Genomic DNA, 24663 nt, shown 5'->3' with positions numbered 1-24663 from the left:
GGAACAACCTAGCCCCACTGATCTTAACACTTGCAAGGGGGTGGTTTTTCAGATATCTGGGACCTGAGTCATTTAGGGCTTCAAACACTAACGTGAGCACCTTGGATTGGTTCATGAAGGGAGGGACTGAAGCTCATAGACAGAGGAGAGGGCTTGCAGGGAGTGCATTTCCTGGTACTTAAATAATAAATAAGCATATACAAAAGGAGGAGGAACAAAAGGAACTTTTAATTATTTTAAATATTTCTTACATTCTTAGTGTAAAAGTACTACAGACGGAAGTAGCAAAATGCACCAGGAAGTACATGCTGGTGGTTATTATTTACACATACACATATAGGTGGCTGTACAGAGTGCAGATAATTACCAAATCACACTACAAAATAAACAAAAAAAAAGTTCTATAATTTACTTGCAACCACTTCTTAAATATATTTGACTTTGTGGTATTATTGGATACAGATTCCAAGTATTAAAATACAAAACAATACCTCAAAATTATATAAAACTCTAGTAGCTGTAATTTTTTTTATTTTTATTAATTTAAATGGAATTTACAGATGTAGAAACTGCCAAGTTCTATTTGCATCTTTTACATTCCAAAGCATGGAGGACCTTCTTGCAAAAAGGGACCTACAAAGAGCATCAGATAATCAGAGCAATGCCATATAAATTATGAAATACTGACGTGTGCAGCAACAGTATTATGTTGCATTGTAGTTTTCAGTGGCCGACAGAAAATATTACAAGGGACTCCAGTCTTCTGTGAGAAAAGAAACTAAAGCTGCCCTGAACAATGTTACAATTAAATTAGATTTGGCGAACTGGAATTGCCCCAATCCAGCCAGGCTCAAATAAAAGTCTAACAAATAAGCAAATTGATCATTGGAAACCTTAGCTAATACAGGTGATCACAAGTCAAAGTGAGGGGATCATTCCTGCTTCACTTGTATAGGGAAAATGTTCTTGTCCACCTGGAGATTCAAACCTTTCCCTTACCTAGAGATTTCAGTTTGGTCTGGTAAACTCAATTTCCAATGGAAGAAATAGTAAAGGTAAAGGGACCCGTGACCATTAGGTCCAGTCGTGGGGTTGCGGCGCTCATCTCGCTTTATTGGCCAAGGGAGCCAGTGTACAGCTTCCAGGTCATGTGGCCAGCATGACTAAGCCGCTTCTGGCGAACCAGAGCAGCGCACGGAAATGCCGTTTACCGTCCTGCCAGAGCGGTACCTATTTATCTACTTGCACTTTGATGTGCTTTGAACTGCTAGGTTGGCAGGAGCAGGGACTGAGCAACGGGAGCTCACCCCGTCACGGGGATTCGAACTACCGACCTTCTGATTTGCAAGTCCAATTTGCCAGCACAGTTTTAGCTCCTGTCTTTAAAATGTATGATGAGATGCACACGAGAGAGAGATCCATGTGCACCCAAATGCACTCCCCACACACTCTGGACAGAATGTTCATTAAGAATTGACTCAAGCAGTGATGTGCTAGTCACACCTTCTCCCTCCCTACTGGCTGAGTGTGCCAGCTTTCCTGTGCAATTCATATGAAGTCTCCCAATGGATTTGCCAAAACATGGTAGTCTTTCACAACATGGTATATTCCAGATGTTTTGGACCCCAACGCCAATCATCTCTGGCCATTTGCCATGCTGGCTGGAGTTGATGGGAGTTGAAGGGTTTTTTTTAAAACCAACCAACCAACCAACCAACCAACCAACCAACCACACTCATACTTGACCCTGTGGTTCATCATAACTGGGAAGATTTAAAACGCCTGAATGCTGCTCATGTTGTGGCATATTCCTGTTCCAAACAACACAAATAACACCACACAGAGGCTCCAAGAAGTGCATTTTGCGTTCATGTGTTGTTTAAGAGGCCCGACACAGCCTTTCTTTTATGTGGCCAGATTGCAAATATGTGTTATAAAAGCAAGGAGCAACTTTGCAATCCCCTTGATTTTTGATAAATAACACCTGCTTGCTCAATGGCTCTATGTTTATCCAGTGAGCTCACTAGCTTATCCATCACAACTCACCTCAGAGAGACTCTACATGGAGCAGATCTAAATCAAATGTGTGGCAGCAGAAGCAGGGAGTCAAACTATGGTGCTCATTTTTAGCAGCAGAAATAGTTCTTTGTTGCTTCCTTTTATTATCGCCACGACTAGTGAAAGTCCTTTCCTCAAGGGGATGGCACAACAAACACAACTGAAGGTGAAGAGGAGCATTGTGGGTGAATGGAAAAGTAGTTGTAGTCAGGGTTACTTGAACCATTCCCCCTGGCCATAGTGCACTACCAAGTTATTTACACAAATGAATCTGTGGAGAATGGAATAAGATATGAAGGCACAGTCCAAGCACCACTGGACATAAGGAGAACCTAAAGGCCCATTTTATCCAAGAGGACAAGAGTGCAATGACACCTGAATTTTTGGCAAGTAGGGACCATTTAATACTGCGCCACATAATCTTGCAAATTGTCGCAAGAACATATGGCAGTGCATACTGCCATGTGTGAGGAAACAGGCTTCACCCAGGGAAAGAATCCATCAAATACTTCAGCATGTCAGAATGAGACAATGGCTGAGCACCACGTTTCTCCTTGTAGATTGGTGGAATATGGCACAGACCATGGGACAGCACCTCCAAACAGATCTACAGCCCTAACAGTCCCCATTTCCTCTCAACTGCATAACCGTAAGCGATGACACGGAACTATAATATTTATTTCTAAAGTCTCACATTTACCGGGAACTATTGCGAACGCAACCTAAGGTCGTTCAGAGATAAACTGAAGGGACTCTTGTGAAAGGTAATCACAATTCTGTCCTACGAGCAGAACGTGCGATGGAAGTTCATGGAACTCTATACTCAAACATCAACACACGGAATCCAAACAGCACCTCAACAGAAATGCCTTTACAACCGATCATTCTGTTTAAAAAAGAAAACAAATTTCTGGTTGCCAGCAGCAGCAGATGACCGAAAGCGTACCATGTTCATCAAAGAAATAAAAAACGATTTCCACTAGGTTTGTTTAAGAGCTACAAAGTCACTCTTAATAGGATAGCTATGTGTTTATAGGATGGTAAGCTTTGCCAAGGAGTCCTTTTCACTAGATGTCAAAGGTTAATGAGAAGAGGGAGGAGGTAGATTATCACTTAAAGCTTGTGGCTTTACTAGGCACTTAAATATCAAACAGGGTGAACCATTAATGCCAATTGCCTGGGCAATACCCTTTCTTGGAATGCATACTGTAGTGGAGGGGTGTAAAATAAGAAGTGGTCTTGCTGCTAATTTTATTTGTTGGCTGCTTGGGGTTGTCTATTCTCAGTTACTTCTGTTGCTCCAAGACAAAACAGATCCTTCTCAGACTGCATGACCCGAGGAGCATTGCTGAGACAAGTCCTCCCCCCCCCCCCAGCCATATCATGTCTTCTGTACCAAGTGAATGGTCCACACATGCATGGCCATCACTTGATTCCTCCACACTTGATTATGGGCAGGCAAAATGTGTGATGTGACACCGCTGAAAAGCATGGTGTGCAAGCCTATACAGTCATACCTCGGGTTGAATGTGCTTCAGGTTGAGCGCTTTCGGGTTGCGCTCTGCGGGAACCCAGAAGTAACGGGGCGTGTTACTTCCGGGTTTCACCGCTCACACATACGCTCAAAATGACGTCATGTGCATGCGCGGAAGCAGCAAAACGCGACCCGCACACATGCCACCGCGTCTTACGTTCCATTCAGGCTGCGAACAGGGCTCCGGAACGGATCCCGTTCACATCCCGAGGTACCACTGTACATGCAAGATTTATCTGTAGCATTTTGAAAGGCTTTGACGATACTGTTAGGCCTTCAGTGGTCCATTCACACATGCAAGTCATCAGTGGAGGCTATGGTCAAACGATGAACAACCAGGTGTGAAACAGATGAGAGTCCCTGTGGAGATGTGTAGCCACATTTCAGTCAAGGCACCATCTATTTAAACCAGTAACTCCACCTGAGTGCTGTCTATCTGGTTGGCAGTCCTGGAAGCTCTGGTTTTTATTATAATGGCTTTATAAATGGCTTGGTGATTTTGTTTGCTGTTACTGCTCTGGGTCCCATGTAGTTTCGGACAGGATATATATAGATATATATATTTGTTCTACTTCTATTTAGATTTTGCTATCTCTTTTTCTATTGTAATGTCTTACCATGGATTTTGAGCGGACCTCTTGTAATACTGAATTTATTAATATGGAATATATTTCATATCGATCGGCCCAACGAAATGTTTCACTTGTTGTGAAAGTGCTATACATACTTGTTCCGAGCATAATTTTCAGAACATATGAAGACACTCCACAAAGGTATTTGTTAAATTTGTGAGAGAAAATCATTCAAGAGCCTAAAAGCATTTCATGTGTCGATATGAGTGGTGGCAACAGAACAGATTTTATTTAAAGGCTCAAAATTACTAGTTCTCACTTGTTGCCTTGTGGACAGTGTAAATTTCAGGGTCCTGTTTGTTTTATTTGCTTTTGTTTATCCAATGGAAAAACACCACACCTTCCCCAAGTCTGAAGGACCAAAGGCAAAGGAAATATAAATAAATAAAAAAGCCATAAATTACTCCTGTAGTTGGTGTTCCAATTTAGGATTACAGCATTTCAGGGAAGACGGACTCTATAAATATAATTTATTAATAATAATTATATGGAAAAGACACAAAGTAGTGAACATACACAAACACATAATTGTATTTTAAAAATGCCTCTTAAAAACGAAAAGCACGCTTTTGATTAAACTGGTGCTCCAACTAATTGCCTTTGCAGCCCTATAAATGACATGCATTGCATCTGCAAATTGTGATCTCCGCGGACTTTTATCGAAAGTTTAAATAATATAGAAAATCAAAGACTTCTCTGAAATGGCTGGGACCGATTGAGAATCAAATGCTTAGTTGATGGGGGGTAAGGCAGAGCTTTACCCAAGCAACGACGATTTGTTTTCAGCTCCTTATTTTTTTGGCTGCTATCATTTTGTCTTAAAAATAAAATGAATTTCTGGTTGCTAGCAGCAGACGACCAAAAGAGTACCATGTTTCAAACATCCGAAAACAAACCCTCTTGACTATTTGCACCAGGTTTGTTCCGTTTATAAGGAGCTACATTGTCTGCGGCTGCAGAAGTCAAAGGAAATCTGCCACACACAGGGCTGACTGGCAGACCCCCATATCTGTGTCAGATTAAAAATATATATATAAATCACAGTGCTTATTGCTTGTTACCATGGATACCATGAAGATACTGCTGTCTGCTAACTATTACTAGAGAAAGACAACGTAATTCTCTGGAACAAGTCCTGTTTTGCCTTCATACGTCGCTTTGAGCCATCCTGGTTCCACAGATGGATATACTATTAAGAAGAAAATAAAAAGAGAAGGTACCTCAATACTCTCTTGTGAATACATAATGACGACCGCGACGCACAACAACACACATGGCATCTAATCTGAAAGGGGAGAAGCGTTAAGTCTGTCTTGTGACACCTCAGAAGCTAAGAAATTTGTCAGGCCACATTCGCACATAGATACCACTTCGAACTTCCCCCAAAGAATTCTGGGAGTTGTAGTTTCTTAAGGGTTCTGAGATCCCTAATTCCCCTGACAAAGCTACAGTTCCCAGAGTGGGTTAGCAAACTTAACAACCGCTCTTCCCAGGAAACTCTGGGAATTGAGGAGGGGAATAGGGGGGTCTCTTAAACAACTCTCTGCACCCACAATTCTTTGGGGGGAAGCCATGACTGTTTAAAGTGATGCCGTTGTGCTTTAACTGTATGACGCAAATGTAATCCTTTTGGCGCCATAGGACTCTCTGTTGTTTCTGTTATGATGACGACAACAACAACAGCAACAATGGGAGAAATCTTACCATGGGAAAATAAACAACAACAACAACAACAACAACAACAACAACAACAACAACAACGGGAGAAGTCTTACCATTGGAAAATATGGCTCCCTGAGGGAAGGAGAGTTCATGACTGTGTTCAGCCTTGCAGGAATACATGGCTTTGGCTTGCCTGAAAAACAAACAAGCATGGTTTATGTTGCTAGAGAAACAGAAACATTCACACTGCGAACGCTGCTGGTAGCAGTCAATGAAGTGGCCATTGATTGAGAGGTGCGAGACGAAAAAAAGTGGGGCACTCCGAAGAACTGTGCATGCACACGAAAGCTTATACCCAGAACAAACTTAGTTAGTCTCTAAGGTTGGACAATTTTTAGTTGGACAATTTTTTATTTATTTTTATTTATTTCGACTGCGTCAGAGCAACACGGCTACCTGCCTGAATCTGTGTACACACCACACATTGAAAACAAATTTGAAGCACATTCCTGCTGTCAAAGAATCATTGGAACTGTCATTTACCCCCCAGAGAGCTGCAATTCCCAGCAACCTTAAACTACAGTTCCCAGGATTTTTTGGGTGGTGGAGGGAAATATGTTTTAAATGTAGGATGTGTATGCAATTTGTACCTTTAGTGAGAGTGCTAAACAGTACTTGGGCCTAGCGGCTTGCAAGACAGCCCTGCAACCAGGTAATCTATTCAAGATGGCGGCACGGAAGGCTGGCATGCAAATTGAAGAATGAGAAAGGCAGAAGGGGGCTAGAAACTGCCATAGCAATAAAACAACAATACGATTTACGAAGAATAAAAATAAAAAGTCAATTATATAAAATACATTTTAGGGCTTTGAATCAATAGTCAAATAGTGGATCTTATTCTAATTGCCCCAGCTAAAAATCTTGCAACCTTTGCTGTCACCTGCTCATCTTGATCTGCCAAGAGAAAGGATACTGTGGCAGTGGCTGGGCGACCCGGAATGGACAATAAAAGAGGGGTGATGACCTCATCCCTCAAGTCTTTTAAAGAGTGCAAGCCAGAAGGGCATGCACCACCGATTCTGTACTGCCATCTCCACAGGGATATAAGCGTTTTTGTGTGTGGAATTTGTTGGAATCGTCCCTCAAGTACAGCCAAGGGCAAAACATTCTATCTTGCAAGAGTAAACATGTGTCTATATTTTAGAATTGCTAGGTTATGCAGATAGGGTGCCAGAGAGTCGAAGTGGGTAGGCGAAAAATAGTCATACCATGGGAAAGTTTCCTTATTGTGGCCAAGTTGTTCTGGTGCTCGATATCATTTAGGAGAAGTGAAAAGGCAGGGCAGGGAGGGAAAGGAGCTGGGGGCGGGGGAGCCTCAGGAGTTCACTGCTAATACGATTTAAATCCTTGATAGTGCTGGGAGTTAGCCCATTGTCTCCCGGATGGTTCCTGCATGCAGCCCAGGGAAAGCTCCGACTTCAACCAGAGCTCCTTTCCAATCAGCTCTGAATTTTCTCTCAGACACTCCATCAAGAAGAGCGACTTGGTAAGTTTGCCTGTATGTCTGGAACGCAAAATTCAGCTTGGTGGTTTGTGCAAACCATGACTTGGCATTCTGACTGCAGCCAGTTCATCTATCATCTAGCAAATGGTGTTTTTGTTATCTCTGGCTTGTTCTGCAGCCAACTGTTTCGCCTGCTCTTTCCCATCTCCCAAGCCTGTGGACCAAAATGCGATTTGCTCCCAATTGCTAATCACCCACCTTGAACTATTAACAGCCTAAGGAGCTTTGATGTTCTGAGAAAAGATCTCACTGTGTGCATTTGTGAAGGTGAGATGCTATCTTTTTGCAGATAGCTTCATCTGATGCAGCCGGGAAGAGAGGGTGTGAAAGTAACATTGTCAGGTGGAATATGTCCTTGAGGAAGTTTCTCTTTCTCTGGAATAAGATAAGGCCTTCTAGTACACGTTAAGATGGTTATATAAAGGCACCTCTATTTTTAAGAAGCTGGTAGTTTCCTGAGTCTGGCCTTTCAACTTGTTATAGTTACATTTTGTGAGCCGAAACTTATTTTGTTTACATTTTAATTATTTTATTCCTTTTGTAAATAGCCCAGTAACATAACCGAAGTGCGGTATAATAATCCTTATAATAAATCAGCCGACCCACCAATGGATATTCCTAATGAAGCATAACAAAGAACAGAGAAGATTCTGTTAAGGTCAGCTATGGGGCCAGATCAACCAATATACCCCTTGGTCTCTTCTATCTGTACTGATATCTTTCTAGCACTGTTTAACCCTCTCCCTTCTCAAAGGGAAGGGTTGTTTCCTTGGGAAAAAGAAAGGGAGTTGGCAGAAAAAGCTGTCTTGAGGAAAACCCAAACCTGCTTCAAATGAAGGGAGGCTTTCCCAACTTTTAAATTTCTTTATTTCATAAAATTTATATGCTGCTTGATTGTAAACAAACAAACAATCAAGCAAACTTCAAAGTGGTTGACAAAAAGAATAAAACCATGAAATTATCTGTAACACCCCCACAACTTAGAACCTTCAAAAATATAAGCTAAAAACCACACGTCATATAAGCTAAAAACCACCGTTAGGTTCAGACATGACTGACTCTGGGGTTGTGGCGCTCATCTCGCTTTATTGACCAAGGGAGCCGGCGTACAGCTTCCGCGTCATGTGGCCAGCATGACTAAGCTGCTTCTGGTGAACCAGAGCAGCGCACGGAAACACATTTTACCTTCCTGCCAGAGCAGTACCTATTTATCTACTTGCACTTTGACGTGCTTTTGAACTGCTAGGTTAGCAGGAGCAGGGACCGAGCAACGGGACCTTCTGATCAGCAAGTCCTAGGCTCTGTGGTTTAACCCACAGCGCCACCCACGTCCCATACATGTCTGGATAGGCTAGCCTAAACCAAAATCAGGCACTGAAAAGAGAACAGGGAAGGCACCTGTCCAATGTCAATAGGCGGGGAGTTCCCAAGGTGTGGGCACTGTCACACTAAAAAGAAAAATCCAAGTTCTTTTTACTCTGAATTCTTAGATTTGGGGTGTTGTTGTTTTTATTAAAAAAAAGTTTTGGGCCTTCATGATTGCATGGTGGAAATGAGACCATGATAATAAAACCATGTATATATACGGAAAACGGAAGAAGGAATTGTGAAGTGCCACTTACCTTCCTGAGGGAGTGTGCTTAAGTGAGCCTCCACTTTCAAACAGCTGGGCCTTCGCTGCTACCCTGGAACATACAAAATCATTTCTGGTTTACACACACTCTTCAGAACAACCCGAGGACCCAAATGCATGCACGCAAACATGCGCCACAACCCTCTGGGATGACTTACACAGATCCCGGTCTCTGGTAGCCGTTACTTGACGCCGTATCGAGCCGCAGTCTCCTGCACATTTTGGGAGGCAGGTCTGGGTTTGCTGGGGCCTTGGGCGTCTCTTTGGCGTCCAGAGAAGTTAAGCTCTGTACCGAACCGCTGCAGCTTTTGTTACCTGAGTAAAACAGCGTCACACAAAATGATCTCAAGCAGATTTAAAAAAGTCCATTATTGAGCACCTGGCGAGAAAACAAGAGGCTTGAGAACCCGTTTTGCCACCACCTCACTGCAAGACCACGAGGAGCTGGGCGATTGGCATTAGAATCATAGAATTGTAGAGTTGGAAGGAAAACCAAGTCATCTAGTCCAAACTCCTGAAACGCAAGAATCTTTTGCGCGACATGGGGCTCGAACCCATGGCCCTAAGATTAAGAGGCTTGTGCTCTACTGTCTGTTTCGCTCAGGGTGGTACTTGACCTCCCCATTGGTTTGTTCCAATTGCCTGTTTGCTGCATGCAGTGGAGAGAGCAAGCTGAGAGGCAGTTGTAGCAGAAAGCTCAGTGGCAGAGCATCTCCCCTGCATGTAAAAGGTAAAGGTAAGGGGACCCCTGACCAATAGGTCCAGTCATGGCCGACTCTGGGGTTGCGGCGCTCATCTCGCTTTACTGGCCGAGGGAGCTGACGTACAGCTTCCGGGTCATGTGGCCAGCATGACTAAGCCACTTCTAGCGAACCAGAGCAGTGCATGGAAACGCTGTTTACCTTCCCGCCGGAGTGGTGCCTATTTAACTGCTTGCACTTTGACGTGCTTTCAAACTGCTAGGTTGGCAGGAGCAGGGACCAAGAAACGGGAGCTCACCCCGTCGCGGGGATTAGAACCACCGACCTTCTGATTGGCAAGATCCTAGGCTCTGTGGTTTATATTCCAAATTCAATCCCTGGCAGGGCTGAGACTCCTGCCTGAAACCCTGCAGAGCTGCTGCCAGTCCATGTTGACAATGCAGAGCTAGATGGGCCAATAAGGCTCCTATGGTAAGGAAAGGATTGACCTTCCTCTTGCTTCTACCTTGCACAAAAGTAAATTAAAAATCTACCTCCCTGGACTTTGCGGCAGAGACCAAGCCTCTGCAATTTGCCCCTGCTGCATATGCACCATGTATTGCTAATGCTGAATGAGATGTTTGCCAGAGGAAACTTCCTGCAGTATACAGAAACAAGCCTACACTATAACGAAGCAGCCTGATCTTTATCACTGGATGAGATGAGAGATAGGCTCTGTAATGTAATCACTGGAAATGATAAAGATGTCTCTCAAGACAATGCGTTCACCAAAGTTTCCAGGATCGGTTAGCTTAAAATCCAGACATGACTCATAAATGGTGAAGAAACTACTGACACCCCAGGTTTTGGTGACCTGGAATTTTCTGTTTGACTAAGCTTTGGTGGGGTATTTTTTTTGCCTTTTTTCTAATTATCTAAACTTACAGCAACGGATATATAATCATTATAGCCAACGTCAATTTAGATATATTATAAACATGGAAGTTTAACACAGAAGCGCACAATTATTGCAAACAACATTGTGATGATTTGTTCTTCAACGATTCTGTCCTTATGAGGAATTTTCAAAACATGCCTAACATTTGGCCCAAATAGCTGCAAACACCCTTTATTTATTTAACTTTTCATGACTTTATTTATTTAACTTTTTATTGGTGCTCTGCCAGATTTGTTTAGTCAGCCAAAATTCAGTGGAGAAAAACATCCTTACAGGCTGTTGTTGTTGTTGTTTTAAAAAAGGAGCACCACCAGTTTCATTTTATATTCTTCATTTTTTTTTTTTTTTGCACATACTGTTAAATATACCAGGTGGTATTCAACTAAGGCAGTGCAAGGATTTTCGCTTCTGCAATGGGACTTCTCCCCCACTCCCTGTCCCCCCCCTCAAATGTGGTCCAGAGGGTTGGGGGGGGGGAACCCCCAGAACAGATGGAAGTGGCAGGAGGGGAGAAGAGAAGACAGAATGCTCTGCCACTCAAGTACAAATCCTTACAGTGACCGAAGGTTCACACAGTGCCACTTTGGATACAACCCCAAATCTTCCTTATTAACTCTAAGCCAACATGCAACACACAGGGCTCACCTTCGGCAGAAGGGATGGACCGGATGGAGGAAGCCGCTGACCTTTTCAATCCGGAGAGGCTATATAGTCCTTTTTTGGTCAGGTCTGTTGGTGGAGTCATGGTCTCTGGACCGGTGACAGAAGTGACACTATGGCAGTCAGACTCCATGTCTGTTTTTGCTGTGTCCTCCTTTGAGGAAGATTCAGGACTCGGCGTCCAAAGGCCTGAATTTTTCTGCCCGTTGGATGATGGGGACGAAGCAATCCATGGAACGCCTCCGGCTTTATCCCTGGGCTGAGAAGATGGAGGTTTCGTGGTGCTGTTTTGTTCTGATGAGTGAGATGAAAGGGATTCTATGCTGCCCATTGGGGTGCTGTCTGGGCTGCTACTGTAGGAATCAGCTGTAAGGTGGAAAGGTTGGGGAGGTGGAAGAATAGATGATGTTTACCAGGGTGCAATTTTGCTTTCTTGTGGGCAGGAGGGCAACACTACTTGCTCATTAGCATCCAAGCATGGTCAGGGGTGAGCAATCTGTGGCCCCTCCAGATGTTGGGACTCCAACCTCATCAGCCCCAACCAAGTTGGTCAACACTCAGGGATTATGTGTTCTGGAGCCCAACAACATAGAAAGGACCACAGGCCTAAATGGAGAGTGCCAGTCTTCACTAGGACTTGAGTTTTTCTAATAGTTCTATACCTTGTAAATAGGTAAAATTGATGGTAACTGCAACCAGACAGGTTATAGCGAGTAATTGGAAAAATGCAGAGGAGTTAGGGGTGAACCAATGGAGGAAAAAACTGAATAATATTATAATTTTAGAATATCTAACTGTGAAGATACACAGAATGAAAGGGTTTAAGTGAGAAAGAAGAGGATTGGTTTGAGAAGATATTGAATTATTTGGGTAGGTTTGAACAATTTGGGGCAATTAAAATGTTAAAAGTTAAATAAACCTTATGGATGGAGGAGTCTTAACATATATAAAATTGTACATATGGTTGTTTTGAATGTGTTATTATTGATTATGTGTACCCAATGTATCAGCCGCCGGGGTTTCACTGTTTGTGTTTTGGTGGTTGGTAAAAAAATAAAAATTTTAAACATTAAAAAAAAAAGTTCTATTCCTTGGCACGAAATCCAACATAATTTAGTATTGGCTACAGAGAATCCTGGCTTTAATTTAAAGAGGTAAAAGAGCTTTTCTTGTTATGAGGATGGGTTTTAAATGCATGAGCCATACTGGGCGAAGCCTCCGAAGTCAGAGGAAGACTTAGTGGGGCTCCCCCACTGGTCAGGAGGTAGAACTTCAGCATTCTGATCAAGCTTAGTAACCCTTTGTGATTAGTGGAAGCAGAATTTGCCCACTAAGAAAATACGTGCAGGTTTGCACCCTTACTTAACACAGGTTGCAGATGCCAGGCTTTCCTCGAGCAGAATTTGGATGACATTAGGAGCTAAAACTATCCTTATAGCCTTCCAGACATAGAAGTGCGATAAGCCCTGATCTCAATCCACCAGCAATGAATGCAATGCTACCGTTGGGCAATAAACACTTGCAGTTCCTCTGTCAGGCATGCAGAAATCGCTCCATCAACACCTCTAAAACGCACAGTGACACCACTTCATAAATCTACTCCATTAACACCCAGCCTTTCTTCCATCCTGGAGCTCAAGGCAGGATACATGAGCTCCCACCCAGTCTTTCGCTCAGGCAATGACCCTGACCAGACCAGTTTATTTTGAGCAGGGATGCTGCACCCTCTTGCTCTGAAGACTGTGCTCTGCAACCAATCATGCATCTCCCTGCTGATGGGATGGCACAGAATAGGAACCTGTTTTCTTGGTGGATTTCACTGGTGCAGAGGGCAAACGAATGCGGATAACCTGTCTTTCGAACTAAACAAATTCCACTCTGCCTTAGCACATCAAGATGGTCTTGCTTGGGCCAGGGTGGGGTGGGGCAGGGCGCAGAATAGCGAAACAAAACAAACAGGAAAAGCTCGGAACCGTTCAGGGGATAATGCAAGATTTGCCTCTGCATGCGTGTGCGCGCGCGCACACACACACAGCTCTGTAGAGCAGCACACCTTTATCATAGAATCATAGAGTTGGAATAGACCACAAGGGCCATCGAGTCCAACCCCCTGCCAAGCAGGAAACACCATCAGAGCACTCCTGACATATGGTTGTCAAGCCTCTGCTTAAAGACCTCCAAAGAAGGAGACTCCACCACACTCCTTGGCAGCAAATTCCACTGTCGAACAGCTCTTACTGTCAGGAAGTTCTTCCTAATGTTTAGGTGGAATCTTCTTTCTTGTAGTTTGGATCCATTGCTCCGTGTCTGCTTCTCTGGAGCAGCAGAAAACAACCTTTCTCCCTCCTCTATATGACATCCTTTGATATATTTGAACATGGCTATCATATCACCCCTTAACCTCCTCTTCTCCAGGCTAAACATGCCCAGCTCCCTTAGCCGTTCCTCATAAGGCATCGTTTCCAGACCTTATGTTCAGAGCAAAACAACTACTACCATCCATTAACTGCCAACTTCAGTAAGTGAGAATGTGCTAGTGGAGGAAGATGCACTTACTGTCTGGGTCTGCCAGGCATGGGGTATATCGTCCTTTTGGTTTGCGAGTGCCTGTGGAAAGGCAGATTGCTCTCGTCCTTCTTGAGCCCGATCGGGATTGAGGCTGCGGAAGAGGGATGTTGGGGTCTGGGGCTGTGTGGAATATCTGTCAGTTAAAAGCAAGGATAACTGAGAATCTTTTAGGAGCAGCTATATTTCATTTAGGGTCAAGAGACAGCGGCCAGCCTAATGCTGTGACTTTCCAGTAACAACAACAACAACAATAACAACAACAATAACAATAATATAGTAGTAGTAATGAATTATTATTATTATTATTATTATTATTATTATTATTTAGTACTACTACTACTAATTACTACTACTATTTATTACTACTAGTACTACTACTACTATATTACTACTAGTACTACTACTACAACTCATACACCACCCTTCATCCAAAGAGCACAGGGAGGTTTACAACATGTAAAACACAAAATACATAATACCAAAAAAGCAGTCCCCCTCGACACATTTAAAAGGTACAGACTGTTTAACCAGTCAAAGTCTGGTAGAAGAGGAATGTTTTCGCCTGACACCAAAAGACTCATAATGAAGACACCAGGAGAGCCTCCCTAGGGAGAGGATTCCACAAACGGGGTGCCACCACAGAAAAGGCCTGTTCTTGTGCTGCCATCCTCTGGACCTCAGAAGATGATTGCAGGCTCTACCACAAACATAAGAATCAAGGAAGAAGAAGCTGCTCTTCCCATTATCAAACATGAACGGGATGTAAGTTAGGCTATGGAACAGCAAATGTGAGGTCCAAGGTTATATGGCGTTTCTGCTTTTGGGTTTATTTATTTTTTAAGCGTGTGCCTTTCAATAAGTTTTACAAGGTTCCAGTGTTCTACCTTTTCATAATGCTCGATGAGAATCTCAACCACAATATTCTGAAACTTGATGTTCATCATTGCCGCCACGGTTTCCTCCTGGGCTCTCATCAGTGTGGGGCCAAAGATAACTCCAAGGTTGGAGATGGTCATGAGATTTTGCTGACTATGTAGTGATACCCTGAAAACAAAACAATTAAAAAAAGGAGGAAGTTAATCATCACCCACTAACTTCCTGTTCGAAGAAGAGGTGCAGGGTTATTATTTATTCTTACTATCAGGCTTATAATTTTGACATGGTAATACATCTCAGAATGACGTAAATGTTTCCCCTCATGGAAAAGGAAGCTGACTGGAAAAAGTCCAAAAATATTTTTACTGGTTGTGCCCTGCATATTTTAAGAAAGGCTGCAAGTTTCAAAGCATTTCTGCAACCAACTCGTGCTATATCTGAAGGCAACCCTGTTTAGGGAAGTTTTCAATGTTTGATGCTTTATCGTGTTTTTAATTAATATTCTGTTGGGAGCCGCCCAGAGTGGCTGGGGAAACCCAGCCAGATGGGTGGGGGATAAATAATAAATTATTATTATTATTAATTATTACTATAACAAACATTATATCTCTTGAATTTAAAAACAAGCCATTTCAGTTATGAACTTTTCCCCTAACTGATACAGAAACCAAGCAAGATGCATTTTTCATTTGAAGGTACATTTGCTCTCAGCTTTTCTTTCTTTCTTTTCTAGAAAGGGCCACAAACAAATGAAGCTGACAGTGTGTAGCAGAAACCAAAGTACACCAATCTGAATCTTTCTGCAAAAGCTACCGGAGCTAAAAGCCTCGTGCCATAGACTGGGTTGGTTCATTCAAACCACTTTATTATAAATATATCCTAAAAAACCACTTTTTGCATTGTGCTCCCCACACAGCATCTCCTAGGACCTATGCACACTCGGCTTTCAGAAACCTACACAACTCATTATGTTTTAGGGCGCATGAATGGGACTCCCTGCCCTGCAAGCCACACTGACTTCTCATTTCCCTCACAGAAGTTGGATTCTGTGTGACGAAGTACTTCCTTTTGTCTGTTCTAAATCTCCCAACATTCAGACTCGTCCGTTTCCAGGGAGTTGTTCCAGCACCCTGGTCATTCCCTCCGCTGAGGGTCTTCTGCTGGTTCCCTCACTGTGAGAAGTGAAGTTACAGGGAACCAGGCCTAGAGGGCCTTCTCGGTAGTGGCACCTGCCCTGTGGAACGCCCTGGCCCCTTCAGATGCCAAGGAGATAAAGAACTACACAAGTTTTAGAAGACACCTGAAGGCAGCCCTATGTTGGGATGTTTTTAATGTTTGATGTATTATTATGTTTTTATATATGCTGTAATAAGCCACCCAGAGTGGCTGGGGAAACCCAGTCAGATGGGTGGGGTATAAATAATAAAATTTAAAGGTTACTCATGACCACATAGCAGCTTAGCCAATTTCATTAAGGCCTTTACTCCCCAAAATGCACCACCGGAGTGTGTTGCAGTACACATTTCATTCCAAGAGCAGGGTTGACTTGGGGGATGATTCCATCAGCAGACGGCAACAGTAATCTACTGTCTGGGCCATGAAGGTATCTTGAAAAATGTACATGGAGAGCAAATTTGGTGCGCATCACTTTAAAAGAACTCCCAACGACGCAAAGGTTAGAGATGATCTATGGTTAGGAACACCTAGTCGGTTTTTAAAGCTACGCAGGTTCTCATTTCATTATGTAGCGAGGCAGACATATTGGTGAACGGACCATGCCATTCAACAGACATTAACAATCCTATCTGTACATAAATCAGACCATTTTCATTCCAGATGGCAGGGTTCAATGCTTCATTTAGAATGAAGCCTGTTGAAATGTTGCTTGTTTATTTGGATAAGCGATGAGCAGGATGAACCACGGGCTATGGGTGCTCATCATAAATCCTTCACTTGGCAGAATCACTCAGGAGTTTTCTAGGGATTGCTACAGAAAGGTGCCATTTAGCCTGTGACGCGGGTGGTGCTGTGGGTTAAACCACAGAGCCTAGGACTTGCCAATCAGAAGGTCGGCAGTTCAAATCCCCATGATGGGGTGAGTTCCCGTTGCTCGGTCCCAGGTCCTGCCAACCTAGCAGTTTGAAAGCACGTCAAAGTGCAAGTAGATAAATAGGTACCGCTCCGGCGGGAAGGTAAACAGCATTTCCATGTGCTGCTCTGGTTCGCCAGAAGCGGCTTAGTCATGCTGGCCACATGACGCGGAAGCTGTATGCCGGCTCCCTCGGCCAATAAAGCAAGATGAGAGCCACAACCCCAGAGTCGGTCACGACTGGACCTAATGGTCAGGGGTCCCTTTACCAAAACAGGGCCAACTAGATTAGGTCAGTTTCACATTGGGTCATTCCATGTCAAGTGATCCAATTATTTTTACCTTACCATTATATATCTATTGCTTTTAGTATCAGTTTCCTAACAGTAGTATAAGAAAAGGTCCCAGATCTCAGTTTTTAATTTTTTTATCTCCTCTCGTTTTTGAGGGTTTGAAATTTAAAAAAAAATAAAATAAATGACAATTTTGGCCTTGCCGGACTAAACAAAAACCTTTAAAGCTCAGCCCAGAATTGATATATTTTAAAACTGAAAATACTAATTTCTTCAGAACATCATGGGCTTTAATATGATATGGCACTTGATCAGCTTAGTTCAATTTTTTAAGTTAAATTACGAAGTTTAAAATTTAAAAAAGTGATTAAAAATCCCCCCAAACCCTGTATTGATTGTTTCCTATTTCTAAGAGCTTTTTGTGTAGCCCGGCAAGGCAAAAATTGTCATTTTTTTGGAATTTAAAAACCTCATAACTCAAAAACGGGAGGAGATAAAAATATAAAACTTTAGATTTAAACTTTGTTTTGATTGTTCAGCAAGAATACAAAGAAAATTGGATGACATCAGGTAAAAAAAAATCATTAAAAATTGGATTGCTTGATATGGAATGAACCCATTGTGGCACTCCTTGGCTCTCATATATCTGGAGAGTGAGTTTTTGCACCATCTTCTCATGCTGCTTCTAGACCCAGCTTTGCTTTTGGAGACTGAGGAAGACAATAAGAACAGCCTTGTTGCATCAGGCCAGTGGCCCACCTGGTCCAGCATCTTGTTGCCATGGCGCCCAAATAGATGCCTGCAGAAAGAACGCAACCAGGACCTGAGTGCAGCAGGACTCTTCCCACCAGAAATTCCCAGCAACTGACATCCTGAGGCCTACTGCTTCTGATGGTGGAGGTGGACCATGGTCAACATGGTTGGCACTGAAGTGTAAAAGGGAGGGAGCCTTTTCAGCTATGTGGCAAGTTATTCACTACGGAGAGTTACAGGAGGAACCCGACAAAGGCTGCCAATTTTGCCAGCAGCCCCGAGTTCGGTAAAGTATTCGTTATCAAATTTAGCAGCTCAATCCTGAAGAACTCTGTATTTCTGAACTATATGTATTAAAAATAAAATAAAAATCATGGCGCTTCTCGGCTTCATTTTGTTAAGTCAGGTGGTCCAAGGTACTGTGCAGATTTTCAGTTCCTTATCCAGAAAGGGACTTTGACAAATAGGGTCCAAACACAGGTAGGAATACTAAACCAGTTTCCCTTTCACTCTGAATTTATCGCCCACAACACAGAATATTATGTTGCTTTAGGTTACCATGGTGACAAATTGGATAGTAAAGATGACAAAACAGAAAATGGAATCTGATATCATTCTAAGTAATGGCTAGCCACCAATCTGCAAACAGGTTCAAAGGCTTAGGTTCTTGCAGAAGTTTTAGAACATTACTTTTTTTCAGAACTTTTTAATAAACCAATTTTCCTTAGGCCTACTTTACTTTTCCCTGAGAAAAGTAATCTGGTATTGAAAGGTAAGGGAAAGGTGGCAATATCCTTTATTCCAAAAAAACAAAATCACTGTCTTCTGAAACTATTACTATTATTACAGGCCAATGTGAAGTTTTGGATATTGTCAATTTGCAGACTGGTGTGTGAGTTATGGGGTGATCTTCCTCCTTCCTCTTTTATATTAAGATGGCACAGCATGCAAAAATAGCTTCCACAATCCAGTCCTCAGAGTAAGAAGCAAGATCTGCTTATTTGTACAACTCTTATTTCGATTTTTTTTACTCATATCCTGCAGTTGTGACATCACAGGTTTTTCAGTGTGCTTTACAAAATGTAAATTTTGAAACGTACAAAAATGAATCTACATCACTTCACTTCACTTTTATGGTACTTTAACTGCTGTACACTTGGGAGCTGGTTCACACATACACGATCATCACCAGGTGATTACATCATACGATGACATGCATGTGTGAATAATAATAATAATAATAATAATTGTCAGGGGCTCAGGAGCAGAGGCACAGGAAAGGGAGGAAATAGAGAGCGAGGGGGAGGAATCCGAAGGAAATGTTAGCGATGACAGCGGTCCGAGGTCTCTGAGTCTTTCCAGCGAATCGGAAGATTCACAGAAAGGGGCTCCCATGGTCAGAGCAAGGGGGGTGCCTAGGGGGACACCCCAGGAAGAAGGGGCCAGAGGGGACTCAGAGAGCAGCAGTTGGAAATCAGGACCAGCTTCCCCACCAGAGCGCAGTAGGGGGGAGGAGTCCCAGGTATCGGGATCAGGAAGCTCACCACCAGCAGGAGGAGAGGAGTCAGGATTGGCCACGCCTCCATCGGAGAGCGAGGAAATGGTCAAGAGGAAGGTTGGAGGCTGGGCGCGCGCGCCAAGTTCAAATGTACAGGAGGGCGGCGCAGTTGGCAGCCCGGATAGGGAGCCAGGTCCCAAAGCCCGCCGAAAGGAGGGGGAGGAGTCAGGGGGGTCAGCGTCAGCGTCAGAAGAGTCCAGAAAGGAGGAGACCCCGGGGGGCAGAAGGACCCAGAGGAGAAAGGAGAGACGGAAGAGGTGGAGTAAGGTTAGAGTCTTAAGCTGGTGTACAGGGGGTGGAGACTCAGATGGAGCTTCGCCGGTCTAGCCTCTAAGACGTAGAGCTGGGGCACTGCGGCTTGAAAATGGAAACTGTACTTCAATAAAGACTTTTGTACATTACTACCGGCTAGCGTTGGTCCTCTGTGAGCTGGGACCTGGAGCCAGCTCTGACAATAATAATAATAATAAAATTTATTTGTACCCCGCCCTCCCCGGGATCAGGGCGGCTAACATAAAACTAACACAGTATACAAAGAACATAAGAACATAAAAACAGGCAATCAATTAATTAAAATACATCTTAAAATTAAAGTAAAGGTAAAGGGACCCCTGACCAATAGGTCCAGTCGTGGCCGACTCTGGGGTTGCGGCGCTCATCTCGCTTTATTGGCCGAGGGAACCGGCGTACAGCTTCCGGGTCATGTGGCCAGCATGACTAAGTTGCTTCTGGCAAACCAGAGCAGCGCACAGAAACGCCGTTTACCTTCCCGCCAGAGTGGTACCTATTTATCTACTTGCACTTTTGACGTGCTTTCGAACTGCTAGGTTGGCAGGAGCAGGGACCGAGCAACGGGAGCTCACCCCGTTGTGGGGATTAGAACCTCCGACCTTCTGATCGGCAAGTCCTAGGCTCTGTGGTTTAACCCACAGTGCCACCCGCCCCCCTTATCTTAAAATTAGTTCAGAGCAAATTAAGATCTGGACAGATGGCAGTCCATGGGTAAGATTGAGAGTAAAATTCTCCAGGGCCAACTGTTACCATTGGTCTTATAAAGGACCTGTGAGCGGGCTAGGAGGCCTCTTTAAAGCTTGTTCTTATACAGAAAGAAAATAATCAGAGTGAACCCCAACCAAAGGCCTGGCGGAACAGCTCCGTCTTGCAGGCCCTGCGGAAAGATATCAAATCCCACAGGGCCCTGGTCTCTTGTGAGAGAGTGTTCCACCAGGCCGGGGCCTCGGCCAAAAAGGCCCTGGTCGAGGCCAGTCTAATCTCCCCGGGACCTGGGATATTCAGGGTGTTATTATTTGCAGACCTTAAGGTCCTCCGTGGGGCATACCAGGAGAGGTGGTCCCATAGGTACGAGGGTCCTAGGCTGTATAGGGCTTTAAAGGTTAAAACCAGCACCTTAAACCTGATCCTGTACTCCACTAGGAGCCAGTGCAACTGGTATAGCATAGGGTGAATGTAATCCCGTGACGAGGACCCCGTAAGGAGTCTCGCCGTGGCATTCTGCACCCGCTGGAGTTTCTGGGTCAGTTTCAAGGGCAGCCCCACATAGAGTGAGTTACAATAATAATAATCAAGCCTGGAGGTGACCGTCAAATGGATCACAGTGGTGAGCTCAGGGCGAAAGAGTTAAGGGACCAACTGCTTAGCTCAGCGGAGATGAAAAAATGCTGCCATCATAGATCTCCTACCTTAAAGGACCAAAGGTAGTACTTTCCAGTAATAATGTGCAGAGAAATCAAGCGATGAGTATGCATGCATGTATGAACCAGGTCTTGTTGACAGTCAACTAAATGTGTAAATCAAATCCAGCCAAAAACACTATGCTTGAGGCGACGTGACAGAAATTTTACCCATGGTCACAGATGCACACCAGCAAAACCATCACTTGCTGCTGTCTTCTGGAAATGAGAATGCGCATCTCAGCTAGCCATGCAGGTGAACGCATATATTTACATGTGAAAGTCACCTATCCTAATTCATAAAGCAATTTATTTAGAAATAAACCAACCCTCCCCCCCATGTCCCGCCATTCCTTTCAACCAACAGATTCATTATTCCCTTTTTTGTTTTTTGGCGGGATGCTTTTTCATTTTATGAAAACAATTTATAAAGAAAAATACAAAGATTATTATCAAATGTCTTTTTTTTTTTTGTCCAAACTAAAACATTAATTCAGGGGCAAAAAAGAGAAAGAGAAGAGGGGAAAGAAAGAAAGATGGAACGGAAAAAGAATTAAAAGAGATAAAGAGACAGAAAGAGAAAGAAAAGACAAGAGAGAAAGAAAAGTTAAGAAGCTAAAGAACTTCTGATTCTCCATCTGTCCGCTATATATAAACATTTCCCACTTCATCCACTCCAGTATAACACCTAATTATTCCGAATAGATTTCTTTATGGGCTTTACCCCGTGATATTTTCTTTTGTAAATTAAGTTTTTATTGATTTTCAGCAAACATACATTCATAAATACACATATATAGGTTACATATTTAACTTAGGCTCTATCATGCCTCTGAGTTCCCTCCATTTCTTTGGTAAGTATCAAATAAAATTCTAATGTCACGTACTTTATATATCATATTATCAACTACTACCCCGTGATGTTTTCTGAATTGGAAAGCTCAACAAAACGAAAACGAGAAGGAAACAAGAATCCTTCCTGCAGCGCACAAACATTAGGCCTAAGCAGAGCAGTGCCATTTCAGTTTGTGTTTTTTAGAAAGACATGAAAGTATTACAGGAGATGAAAGGGCCTTGAGCTTCTTTTCCACAGACTCATTTTCCACAGACTCACTCCCTGGCAGAAACAGAGGGCAATTACAATTAAAGGGTTAATTTAATGTGCGCTGCTTATTTCTCAAGAACCTCCAGGGCTCCAGCAACAAATACAATTCCAGTCAGCAGCTCTTTGCTCACAACCTTAGACAGCTTAAGCATCATATAGGGCGGTATCAATAATCATAATGTTCAATAATCATAATTTCATCTCTTTGGAACGAAGCAATTAGGGAAGGTGAAGAGTGGTGCCAGAAAATAAACTACACAGAAGCATCTTCCCTCCCTTTCATCTCTCCTCCCGACACCATCACCATAAAGGAAAGAAAATAGTTATTACTTGACCAAGTGCTTGATCAGGATGTCCAGCATCTCTCGGTTTTTCTCTGGCAGTTTGTGAACAAGTGCATGGACTGCTTCCACCCTGTAATTTTGGTCATCAGACTCTATTAAAATAATAATGATTAAAAAACAAAACACACACAATACATTGGTTTGTTTTTTTAAAAAAAATTATCAAGGAACAAAACAGGCTGCATTTTAGCTCTAAGGATTGATTTAAACAAGGAATGGGGAACTTGTCGCCATCAAGATGTGACTGGACTACAACTCCCAGCATGTCCCCACCACTGGTCATGCCATATGGGGCTGATATTGATGGACTACAACTTGCAGAACCAGAGGTCAGGGATGATGGGAGTTGTAGTCCAACAAAAGCGGGAGACCACAGAGCCTAGGGCTTGCTGATCAGAAGGTCGGCAGTTCGAATCCCTGCAACGGGGTGAGCTCCCGTTGCTCGGTCCCTGCTCCTGCCAACCTAGCAGTTCAAAGCACATCAAAGTGCAAGTAGTTAAATAGGTACCGCTCTGGCGGGACGGTAAACGGCATTTCCGTGCGCTGCTCTGGTTCGCCAGAAGCGGCTTAGTCATGCTGGCCACATGACCTGGAAGCTGTACACTGGCTCCCTCGGCCAGTAAAGTGAGATGAGCGCCGCAACCCCAGAGTCGTCCGCAACTGGACCTAACGGTCAGGGGTCCCTTTACCTTTACCTGATCCTCAGGGTCCTTTCCCAAGCCTATAATTCTATGATCTATGATTTTGGCATTCCACTGGCTCAAATGCCCTAATCTAATGGTTTCAACTGTGTTTTTTTTTAAAAAACCTGACTTGTTTTGTTGTATGTTTTAATCACAGATGCTCTTAATGCTTTGATGGAATCGCTTACTTCGTGCATTTTAGTTACGAATGGATTTTATCATTGGTTTTGTACTGTATTTATGCGAGTGCAAAATAAATAAAAATAACCACCACCTCTGGCCCTCCAGATGTTGCAGAACTACAACTCCCGTCATCCCTGGCCATTGGCCATGCTTGTTGGGGCTGATGGGAGTTGTAGCTCATCAGGAACTGGAAGCTTCAAGCTTCCCCACGCCTTGCCCTACCCAGGTCATTGCAGCGGAGTGAAAACTAGACCTCCAATTATTATTTTTTTCATGATTGGGTTTACACATATGGATTTTACACAGTTAGCTAGTTTGGCCCTATGCTCAATATTTCCACTGTTAAGCCTTATCTCTCAAACAAAATCCCTGCGCAGCTGGTGAATGCAAGTTTCTCTCAAGGTTTCCCAAGGATTTGCAGTCACCAGCTTTTGACTGAATTTTCACTTACTGACGGCAACGACGAAATCCTTGTGCAACTTGTAGGTCATCAGTGGCTCTGCAAGGCACCTGGGTAAAACATTTTTTTTTGGGGGGGGGGAGAAAGAAGAAGAGTTTAGTACATTATCCAAATTTCTTGTTGGTTGCAAAATAGTCTCTTGCTATTGCGCCACCCTAAACTCGCTAAGATGTAAACGAAAGATAGCTCCAAGTGAAACTTCAAGCAACAGTACAGTTGGGAGGAGAAATTAACAGTACAGTTGGAAAAGACAAATTAAGTCATCCTGGCATGCCCTGCTGGAGTGAAACAGACAACGCGGGAGGAGAGCACGCTTGCCTACTAAACTGTGGACAATTGCCAGATTCCTTTCTGCTACAGGGCTGATCATTCCAATTGTTAAGATTACCGGGCTGTGTATGTCTGGCTGCTTATTTGAATCCTCAAGTGGAAGAATCACCTGTTGATTCTTGTCTCCAGCCAGCATTTGGAACATGTGAAGCTGCCTTACAAAATCAGGCCCCACCTGCTTCTTGAGAGAAAAGCAATGACAAACCTAGACAGCATCTTAAAAAGCAGAGACATCACCTTGCCGACAAAGGTACGTATAGTTAAAGCTATGGTTTTCCCAGTAGTGATGTATGGAAGTAGGAGCTGGACCATAAAGAAGGCTGATCGCTGAAGATTTGATGCTTTTGAA

General features: G+C 43.4%; 1 protein-coding gene across 2 annotated transcripts in view; it reads right to left on the bottom strand.

Annotated features, from left to right (window-relative positions):
* Positions 1-208: 208 nt before the first annotated feature.
* The window catches only part of ARHGAP42 (Rho GTPase activating protein 42), a 178117-nt gene continuing 153662 nt past the window's right edge, over positions 209-24663 (bottom strand). The window contains exons 16-25 of one of the 2 annotated variants that reach the window (XR_013392512.1): positions 23976-24034; positions 22645-22750; positions 14834-14993; positions 13938-14082; positions 11367-11747; positions 9242-9398; positions 9073-9135; positions 6000-6079; positions 5445-5509; positions 209-633 (exon numbers count right to left, since the gene is read on the bottom strand). Coding sequence is in view for 1 of the 2 variants with exons in the window: in XM_028726131.2 (XP_028581964.2) it covers positions 5325-5413; positions 6000-6079; positions 9073-9135; positions 9242-9398; positions 11367-11747; positions 13938-14082; positions 14834-14993; positions 22645-22750; positions 23976-24034 (1240 nt within the window). In the remaining variant the exon portion in view is untranslated. Of the gene's footprint in view, positions 5414-5444; positions 5510-5999; positions 6080-9072; positions 9136-9241; positions 9399-11366; positions 11748-13937; positions 14083-14833; positions 14994-22644; positions 22751-23975; positions 24035-24663 lie in introns of both variants that reach the window. The other variant, XM_028726131.2, reaches the window with a different exon arrangement.

This window comes from Podarcis muralis, chromosome 4 (genome assembly GCF_964188315.1).
Source record: "Podarcis muralis chromosome 4, rPodMur119.hap1.1, whole genome shotgun sequence".
Taxonomy (NCBI): domain Eukaryota; kingdom Metazoa; phylum Chordata; class Lepidosauria; order Squamata; family Lacertidae; genus Podarcis; species Podarcis muralis.
This window is presented reverse-complemented; position numbering and strand designations above follow the sequence as displayed.